This window comes from Equus przewalskii, chromosome 5, assembly GCF_037783145.1.
Source record: "Equus przewalskii isolate Varuska chromosome 5, EquPr2, whole genome shotgun sequence".
Classification (NCBI taxonomy): Eukaryota; Metazoa; Chordata; class Mammalia; order Perissodactyla; family Equidae; genus Equus; species Equus przewalskii.
Genome location: NC_091835.1, coordinates 76195087 through 76205395, shown reverse-complemented (window position 1 = coordinate 76205395; position 10309 = coordinate 76195087). Strand labels below are relative to the sequence as shown.

At 44.6% G+C, this 10309-nt stretch overlaps 1 protein-coding gene across 2 annotated transcripts; it reads right to left on the bottom strand.

Moving 5' to 3' along the window:
- Positions 1-595: 595 nt before the first annotated feature.
- TSFM (Ts translation elongation factor, mitochondrial) lies at positions 596-10309 on the bottom strand. Of its 2 annotated transcripts, none has more exons than XM_008524266.2 (6): positions 9875-10309; positions 9564-9737; positions 8813-8941; positions 7408-7530; positions 3295-3382; positions 596-1174 (listed from the first exon to the last, which is right to left on the bottom strand). In XM_008524266.2, the coding sequence occupies exons 1-6, from the start codon at positions 10055-10057 to the stop codon at positions 768-770; spliced, it is 1104 nt and encodes a 367-aa protein (XP_008522488.1). In that variant the 5' UTR covers positions 10058-10309; the 3' UTR covers positions 596-767. The 2 variants fall into 2 exon arrangements, with proteins under 2 accessions (XP_008522488.1, XP_008522489.1); XM_008524267.2 differs by having other exon boundaries at positions 9962-10309.

Genomic DNA, 10309 nt, shown 5'->3' with positions numbered 1-10309 from the left:
AAAGAGGCGCTGTGCAGTGAGCTCTCTGCATAACTGGACACTGTAATTCCTGTTCCTGGCACAGAATGCCAAAATCTGCCTTACGGCTGTCCAGGAAACCTCAGTCCCCAACCATCCACACCCCATTATCCAAAAGAGAAATAGGGCCATCTGTTATTAATTTCAGTAATGAGGCCAGAACTAGTGCATACTGCACTGCAGAGGGCCTTCAAAGCACGCTAGACATCAACAAATGAACCACATTTTCCAGACAACTCTAAGGTTGAGTCAATAATTCCAAAGGAATCCATGTGGCACAAGTAATGTAACTGGGGAAGTTCCAGGATAGCAGCTGTAGTCCAAAGCATCGCAAAGCGGAAGCAGAACAGGAGAGTTCTGTGTCAGAGAAGGAGTAAGACGGAATGAGACAGACATCTGATGGTCACTGTGACAAACGCACGCTCAATAGCAAAGCAGCACGCTGTTGGCACCTGTTCTCCTGGACACTGTCAGTAACCTCAGTTAGGCCCACCAGTTGTTTTCTAAAACTTATCACAAGCAAGACACAAAAAAGCTAAACCCAGCATTACACAAACAAGGAAAAGATTCAGCTCTCTTTATTATATAACATTTATTTAATAATTTTACCCTTTAAGTTTAAAATTTCATTATAAACTCAAATGAAAAACAAATTCTGGGTTTTAAGAGGCTTAGGAAATAACTCCTTTTTGAATTAGTGTGCAGAACTAAGAATAAACATTTCCTGATGGGACAAAAGTCTCTGGAACCTATTCAGCTTCTGCTGCCTCTTCGCCTTCTCCACATTCAAACCGCACAAAGTCTACCACAGACACCCCGTGGGGCTCCACATACTGTCCCAATGTGATGGAAGGATCCAGCAAATATGGCTGGGACAGCATCTTGGTTTCCGCCTCTCCCCCAGGCTCATCATCCAGGGAGCCAACAGAGAGCGGGGCCATGCCCACCACATGCTGCCCAAGGCGGCGGCCAAGGTCCTCCAGGTCTGCCCTCTGCTCCGACGTCTCGCAGACGACCAGCGCCCCGTACTTCCCCAGCACCAGGTTGTGGAGTGAGGGACTGTGCATCGCTCCGTGGACATAAGAGCCAACAAAGAACCCAGCTGGCACCTTCACCCATGCAGCTCGTTTAAGACTCATGTTTTCTCCCAGTTTCCCTATAAAAAAACAAAAACAAAAAACATGCTTCCAGAATATGATGCCTGTGGTAGTACCAAAATACGCACAGAGGTGGCCAAGTGTGAGAGCCAGTCCTCTGCACCGACACCGTGAATCTGCCGTAAGATGGAGAGACTACTTTCAGTTTAAAGAGGACAAGGTGTGGGGGTGAGGGATGGAGAATACCTTTATGGAGCACCAACAGTGTGCCACAGCTGGTATTTAACAACACAGGCTATGCTGTCACACTGGACTCAGGTCTCCGTTCTGCCTCTTACTGGTTACACAACCTCAGGCAAGTGACTTAATGACATAACCCCATTGACTAATTTATCAAAGCCTTGGTTTCCTCACCTGTAAAATGGACATGATACCACTTAACCTGAAAGCAGGGTGATTGGGAGAAAAAAACAAGATACACGTAAAAGCACTTATAGTATCTGGCATGTTGTGAGCACTCAAATGCTGGCTCTCATCACTGCACTGAGCTGGGGCTTAGAGAGCTAAGGAACCCGCCCAAGGTTACAGAGCTAATACATGGCAGAGCTGGAATTAAAACTCAAATCTGGGGCTGGCCCGGTAGGGCAGCAGTTACGTTCGCACGTTCCACTTCGGTGGCCCGGGGTTTGCTGGTTCGGAACCCAGGTGTGGACATGGCAACACTTGGCAAAAGCCAGGCTGTGGTAGGCGTGCCATATATAAAGTAGAGGAAGATGGGCACAGATGTTAGCTCAGGGCCAGTCTTCCTCAGCAAAAAGAGGAGGATTGGCAGCAGTTAGCTCAGGGCTAATCTTCCTCAAAAAAAACCAACAACAACAACAACAAAACACCTTCAAATCTGACTCTAAAGCAATTATTTTCTTTTCCCCCCAAATTACCATCCCTCTCAAATTCCACCAAAACTGACACAGACAACTCCTGATCATCCATTGTATGAGGAAAAAGTCCACAACTAAAAGCCCCAGAAAACCCAAAACCCCCTGTCATCTGACAGTTTCAACTTCCTTTCATCAAAAATAAAAAGTTAACATTTTCAGAGTTGTTTATAAGAAGCAAAAACGGATTCCAGTTTTCCCTTTCTCTCAGGATGCTATCCCCTCTAAGAAACGTCCAAATAAGCCAAAAGGTAGGAGGGGTGGGAAAATAAACAAAGGAATCTGGGTAAATACTCCTGCATCAGCCACAGTGCCAGCTAATCATAAAAGGGGGTCTCCAAAAACCAAAGGGTTTAACAGCTCCAAGCATCTACCCAATAGTTAGTTCCCAGAAAGTGACAAGGCTCAAACACCCAGTTCTTCCAGAATTTCTTAATAAGTCCCAAATACAGCTGTCTGCCTGGTTTCTCATCCATGACTCACTGAAACACAATACATACTTCAAGATGATCTGATAAAAAACAGAATTGATGCTTTGACTGGAAACGTCAGATGAGCATTAAGTTCCCAGCAAGTCCAACCCCAGCCCTACTTCCCTCCCTCCATCAAGGACACGCAGGAAGAAGGCAAAATCCCCACTAGTCCTGGCGCAGTAATCCAGATAGGGTTCCTGGAACCAGTGGGCTCGCAAAGAACGTACCTTCACAAATTCAGGATCAGAGTTTTTTAAAAGAGAGTTCAGTTTCCTAAACATGATGCCCCAAAATATCCCTGGATCCCTTTATAAAGAACATAATGTACTATCTCCCCCATGGTGTATAGTGATGCAATCAACTGGAAGTCAAAAGGCCATCTTTGCCTAAAGATGTGCTTTGTTTGTTAGTGATGCCTGCAGAGTGTTGAAAATAATTTTAATTAGTGCAAACAGCTAAAAACGGAGATTTTTGCATACAAATCTAAATTATTTTACAGGAATTTAAAAATTCTGATGACACTGGGACCCCATTTCCCCCAAGGTAACAACTGGCTAGAGCTTGGTAATGGTTTCCTTCAGCAGACTGTGAGCTTTTCAGGGTGCCCGCTGCTCACCAAGATCTAACACATAACTCACTTCTCACATTCATCTTATCTGACCCTTGCAGGCACATGGGCTGGCAATTCTTGATCTAGATTTGAGGAACATCAGAGATACCAGGAGATCCAGTTCCTAATTTCCAGTTTCCAGAATGCTTACAAATACTCACCGATTGCTAAGGCCAGCTGATCCTTGAGAAAGCCTTCCGTCTCAGGGCCAGCTGGAAGTTCAGAGAGCTCAGAGGAATTCAAGAAACCCTAAGTGCACAAAGAAAACAATCATGCATCAGTTCTGTACTACTCAAAGTATCAAGCGACTCGGCAAAAACAGCCTATTTCTCAGAAAATGATTTAAGACAACTAAGTATAAATAGATGATGTTTTCATTAAGCCAAGAATGTTAAAAATTGATGACAGTTCCATTTTTATAAATATTTTATCCTACCACCACACCACCCCCAATTCCATCCCAATCCCATCCTCTGGCCTCACTCCTCAGAATGCAGTTGCCTAAAAATGAGGACTAATATTTTCAAACAATCATAAAATGTTAAAGCTAACAGGTTGGCAGATTGTTGGCAGGAATGCAAAACGATACAAATCCAACGGAGGAGAATTGGACAACAGCTAACAAAACTACATTTACTTTTATCCTTTGACCCTGTGATCCTAATTCTAGGAATTTACCCTGACAATACACTTGCAACAATATGAAAGTACACATGCACAAAGTTATTGACTAAAGAATTATTTCTAACTGTAAAATACAAACAGCCTAAACGCCCAAACATAGGAGGAGACCATGGCACAGCCACACAAGGGAATCCCGCACAGCTGGAAAAAAAGAAAAAAGATCTCTAAGAGCTGCTATGGAGTATTTCCAGGATATATTATTAAGTGAATAAAAGCAAATTAAAACAGTATATACATATTATACAACCATTTGTGTAAGAAAAAAGTATTTGTATAAATACGCTTATTTTTGCAAAAAGACATAAAGGATAACCAGAAACCAATGAAGTTGGTTATCTACAGGAGTGGACAAGAATGGGGCAGAAGAGAGAAGAGGGAGCAAGACTTCTCCGAGTGTGTGTGTGTGTGTGTCTTATAGTTTAACTTTCAGAACCTTGTTCATGTTTTACGTATCAAAAATACATTAACAAGGATTTGGGGTGAAATCAGAAACTGACTAAACAGAAACATAAGACTCTAACTGTATTTCCAATGAATAACAAAACCTCACAGACGGGGATAAAAACTAATCCAAGTAACTCTCAATACAGTCCTTTGACCACGTAACTGTAATGTAAAGACAAAAAGAACATCAAAGAAATCTTGAACTCTTCAGTGGATCTGTTATTTCCAGCGGTTGGATAAAGTGACTGACACAATTTAGTATGCATTGTAACACTGAGTAAATAAGTAAACATACTGAAGTTGCTAGGAGCCAGTGTACCCACCACGACAGCAGGAAGATACAAACACAGAATGGAGGAACAAAAGGAAGAACCCTGAGGTGCAGGATTAGAACACTCACACTCACTCACACACACACACACACACACACACACACTCTTCCCTGCTCTGTCTGCTGAAAGAGCAGAGCAGCTATGACATCTCAGTAGAAATAAGCATACCTAATGCCCGGATCTTGGTTTCTGAAAACCATTCCCCCACTAAAAAGGGTCAGGACTCATCAGAGAAGTGGCCAATTCCATGGCTGGGGCAAGGGAAGTATGATATAAGCCCAGAATATCTTGTTACACCAAACAGTAAGGAAATATTCAGAAAATAATGTTGATATATCAAAAGGACAATGGAGCCAGCCTGCACTGGCTCAGCTTGCAGTGGCCAAATCCGGGGCTAATTTGAGCCTCAAAATGAATAACGGATTATATAACGAATTGTAACCTACTGTATAAAATAAGAATCCATGGGTCAATGTTGGTACTAAGTAAATCACTAAATAAAGGGAGAAGAAGAGAAGTGTCTTTCTTACAGTAGAATGCCAACTAACAAAACCAATACATGTAAAAGCAATTACAGGAGTTAGAAAAATAACTATTATGCAACTATCATAGTAATACCTGATTCTGACTAGAACATGAATGGATGCTAAAACTTTTAGGCAAAAGCTTTTTGGGGAATTGGATGTTTACACAGTCTCTAAGTATCTCCCATACAGATTACTTGTTAATTACAAAGAGGAATATGGTAACCTTATGGTGGAGAAACCTGGAAGAGACTACCTTAACCAAGAGAGCAAAATTAACATCATCAATAATGGGACTAACAGGGGCCAGCCCTACGGCTGAGTAGTTAAGTTCGTGCTCTGCTTCAGCGGCCCGGGGTTTCGCTGGTTTGGATCCTGGGTGCGGACCTAGCACTGCTCATCAAGCCGTGCTGAGGTGGTGTCCCGCACAGCAGAACGACAAGGACCTACAACTAGAATATACAGCTACGTACTAGGGGGTTTTGGGGAGAAGAAAAGGAAAAAAAAGATTGGCAACAGATGTCAGCTCAGGGCCAATCCTGAAGAAAAAATTAATAAATAAAAAATAACGGGACCGGGGCCGGCCCCGGGGCCAAGTGGTTAAGTTCGCACACTCTGCTTCGGCGGCCCAGGGTTTCACCAGTTCAGATCCTGGGTGCAGACACGGCACCACTCGTCAAGCCATGCTGACGCAGCATCCCACATGCCACAACTAGAAGGACCCACAACTAAAAGTACACAACTATGTACCAGGGTGTTCCGGGAGAAAAAGGAAAAACAAAAAAACCTTAAAAAATAATAATAATAATGGGACCAATAGTCATCATGTGCTGTCTGATGTGATGTTCTGAGAAAAATACAGGATGATTATTTAATATTCCTAGAAAAATACATATTTGAGTTTAAGTATGAAGAAAAATCAGACAAAGTCAAATTGAAGGACATTCTGCAAAACAGTCCTGTACTCTCCAAAAATGCCAAACAAATGAAAAACAAAGAAAGGCTGAGGAACAAAGAAAGGAGACTAAACAGACAAGACAACAAACTGCAACACATGATACCGGATTGGATTCTGGATCTGGATTCTGGAAGAAAAACTCCTACTTGGCAAAATATGAACCTATCTTGTATATTACACAAATAAAAATACTGTATCAATGCTACAACTCCTGAATGTGATCACCATCCTGTGACTGCAGAGGATGTCTTTGTCTTTAGGAGATACAGGCTGGAGGGAGACAGGGTCCTGATGCCTGCAACGTACTTGCAAAAGGATAAAACCAACAGTGATGATGATAATAGATACACAAAAAGTGGTGAAGCAAATGAGGCAAAACATTAACAAATGGTGAATCTAGATAAGATACATTGTAGTTTACTATAGAATACTGGCAACTTCCCTATGAGATTGAATTTTTTTCAAAATGAAAGTTAAAAAATTAAACTAAAGACCAAAGAGGAAAAAAAATAAAGCTAAAAGGGACCAAAGTCCCTTGTTACAGATAATGCAACAGAGGCACAGCAAAGTAATACCTCAGAGTTACGGGCAACATCAAGATTAGAATTTCTAGTTCAAGGGACTCATCTACTGAACACAATTCTAAAAGATAATCTCAACACGGTTTTCCATATAATATGAGTATTCAATGCTAGTGATAATTAACATTTACCATGAGATCTCAAGAGAAGGATAAATAGGAGGAGAAAAACACAAAAAATTGTTGTGAGTAGTACTTCTGTCCGCACAATAAGAATGAATCACAGGCAGACTGACAATTCTGTCCTTGATCCTGCTATTGACAAGAACATGCTTATTCTCCTAAATTGGGTCTTCTCCAGAATGTTTATTTAAAAGTCCTTTTCTCGGGCCATTCTAAATTACTGAATATAAAGCTTCCCCTGACTGGACAGCCTCTACCCCACTGGCATCCATTCATTCAGCACAGACTTAATGAGTCCCAGCACAATGCTAGGCCCACACCTCTTCCAGCAGAGACACAGCAGTGAAAAGACCAAGTCCCTGCCTCATGAAGCTTACATTCTATCAGGCAAGACAGACCATACATAAACACAGAAAAACGTAATACATAAGGATTATAACAAACACTTTTAAATGAAACAAAGTAAGAGGACAGAGCAACAGGAGGAAGGGCAACCCTCTGCAAAGAGATACCATTTAAGTAGAGAGATGAAGTAAAGGAAGGAGACATGGGAATCTCTGAAAAAGGGAACAGCAAAGATGGGCAGGGGGGTCCCAATCCAGCCTGTTGGAGACAACCCCAAAACTCACTTTACTGTACGAGGAGAGTTGATCCTTTAGGCTCTGACAATGCAACATGGTTCCAAGGGCTACTTGCTGGACCAACTGCTGAAATTTCAAATTTCTGGAAACAAAATCTGTCTCACAGTTTACCTGTGGGAACAAATTGATGTTGCTGTATAAGCTGTTTACTGATAGTTTCCAAAAGTGCCTGAAAGTTAGAGAATAAACCAAGGCGTCGACAGAACAAGCTGCAGATTCAACAAAACAGAAATAAATGACTCTAGAATTTTAAAGCCGCGGTTCTTCTCCTCGCCTGAGGCCAGAAACTGAATGAAGCGATTCGTGTTCTGCCAGTGAGTTGGCAATGACCTGCGCATTCAGAAGATGGTTCCACGATGTCGCCAAAGAACTCACTGCCAGTTCACCACTCGCCTGTGGCTGCATGTCAGAATCACCTCATTCTCCAGCCTCCTCCAACTCCAAACCACTTCTGCTGTCAGCCTGTTTATCTCCTCTCACTCTAACCGAATCCACATCCAATTCTTTACCAGCTGTGGTCCCTAAACCACTTCTGAAATACCTGCTGGCTACCTATCAACTAATTAATATAATTCCTGGCTTTAAAATTTGACTGTTCCAGGGAACTATCAGTGACAAGGTGTAAGGCTACACTAGACTCACATTCAGGAGTAATATTCTAGACTGCTCGGCCTTTTCTCACCAACACATCTGTCCATTTGTATACTTAAATGAATCCACAGCTAATAACTGGTCTCATGGGTTTAATTCCAACTGTCTCTTGTGGTTTTCAAACACCACTTCCTCTTTTTTTTTGAGGAAGTTCAGGCCCGAGCTAACATCCGCCATCAATCTTCTTCTTTTTACTGAGGAAGACTGGCCCTGAGCTAACATCCATGACCATCTTCCTCCATTCTTTAAGTGGTACACCTACCACAGCATGGCCTGATGAGCGGTGTATAGGTCCTCACCACCCAGGATCTAACCGCGAATCCCAGGCCCTCGCAGGAACTTACCCTCTACACCACTGGGCTGGCCCCAAATGCCTCTTCTTTAAGAGTGCAAAGGCTGGGCCAGCCCGGTGGCGCAGTAGTTAAGTTTGCACGTTCCACTTCTCGGCGGCCCATGGTTCATTGGTTCAGACCCCGGGTGCAGACATGGCACCGCTTGGCAAACCATGCGGTGGTAGGCATCCCACGTATAAAGTAGAGGAAGATAGGCATGGATGTTAGCTCAGGGCCAGTCTTCCTCAGCAAAAAGAAAAAAAGAGAAGGATTGGCAGTAGTTAGCTCAGAGCTAATCTTCCTCAAGGGAAAAAAAAAAGAGAGAGAGAAAGAGGAGTGCAAAGGCTCTACCACAAAGCCTTACACCCAAGGGACAGCTGCTTCTGGTATCTGGAATTCAAACAACTCACCTCTACTAGCACTGTCGTGTTTCCTTCCTGCAGCAGCCCAATCAGCCCTTCTTTAGTCTTTCTCCCATGGAGCTTGGCAGCTTTGCTCCAGCCCTCCTTCTGGGCCTGCTTATGGAGCCAGCTCTCTGCCTACAAATTGAAAAGAAAAAAGGCAGATGACAAAGCCACAGAATTTAGAACTGAATGGGGCTCTAAAATATGTTCAAGTTCCCTAATTCTTTCTGCTTCCCCTCAATCCTATAACAGAACTAAAGTACTCTATCATTTACAGACGGCCTACCACCTAATGCCAAACACCAAGCATTGTGCCTGGTGCTCTGGGTAAGTCTAATCTTCACAACAACCCTAGGGGGCAGATAGTAGTATTTTCATTATATACACAAGAACAACGCAATTCTGAAAGATTAAGTCAGGTATCCAAGGTCACAGGGTTAGTGTGAAGACATCATGATTTGAGTCCTGGTCGATCTGACTCAAAGCTCACAGAAGCCCTTTCAGCTCCAAGCAGCAGGAAACAGCAAAGCAGTCTTGCACGGAATAGGGTTTGTTATCCCTGGGATCCTGAGTCAATTGCTTCCAAATAAGACAGACTCAAAGGGAGAGATTGTCAGTTAAGTCACAGTCCTATCCAGGGCTCTGCCGTTATGGGTCACTGGGCAGCAGGTCTGACTCCTATGCTCCGCAGGGCGACCTCCCTAAGAGACTGAGGTCAGGCCCTAGGACCCACCCTGTCCCTCCTCCTCCCTCACACCTTTTTGAGATCCCCGCCACAAGCCTCCAGAGCTTTCTTGCAGTTTACAAAGGCGTAGCCCGTTTTTCGCCGCAGCTTCATGAGGAGCTCCTTGCTGGAGGCCGAGGAAGACAGCCAGCGCCCGGCATGAAATGAGTGCCATGGCTCGGGCGACTGAAGCAAAAGAGGCCCCTCCTGGAGGAGACAGGAAAAACAGGGTGAGAAGCGGGCAGCAGCGAGCAGCCAGCCCGGGGGGCGGGTAGAGAGCACGTGCGCAGGTGGGCAACATTAGGAGACTCGGGGGCCCCGGGGGTGGGGGAAAGGCTGCGCACCAGGGCTGGACCTCGCAGAGGCAATGAGGGCGGGGGAGGGGAGGGATGGAGTCGAATGGGGGTTGGAGGAAGGGGAAGGTGCATCACAGAGAAAGGCAGGTCGCTGCCGGGGCCAAGCCCCCTCCGCGGGCAGCGCCGGGGCCGCGCGACCAGGCAGAGGCGCAGAGCTCGCAGCAGCGACATGCCAGTGGCCGCCGTACACTCCCGCCGTCCGGGCGGCGCCCCGGTGACGTCAAAGGCCGACGGCGTGGCGGCGGGGCCAAACCTCTCCCCCGGAAAGCACCAGACCAGGGTGGCGCCATCTGCTGGCCGCAAGGGCACACTCGCCTCCGCCACTTGGCTTATTGAGACTCTGTTTCACAAGGAATTAGCCCCACAGGTAAAATAACGCCAACCATGCGATGAAGATGTCACAAAATAACAGTACAAGACACA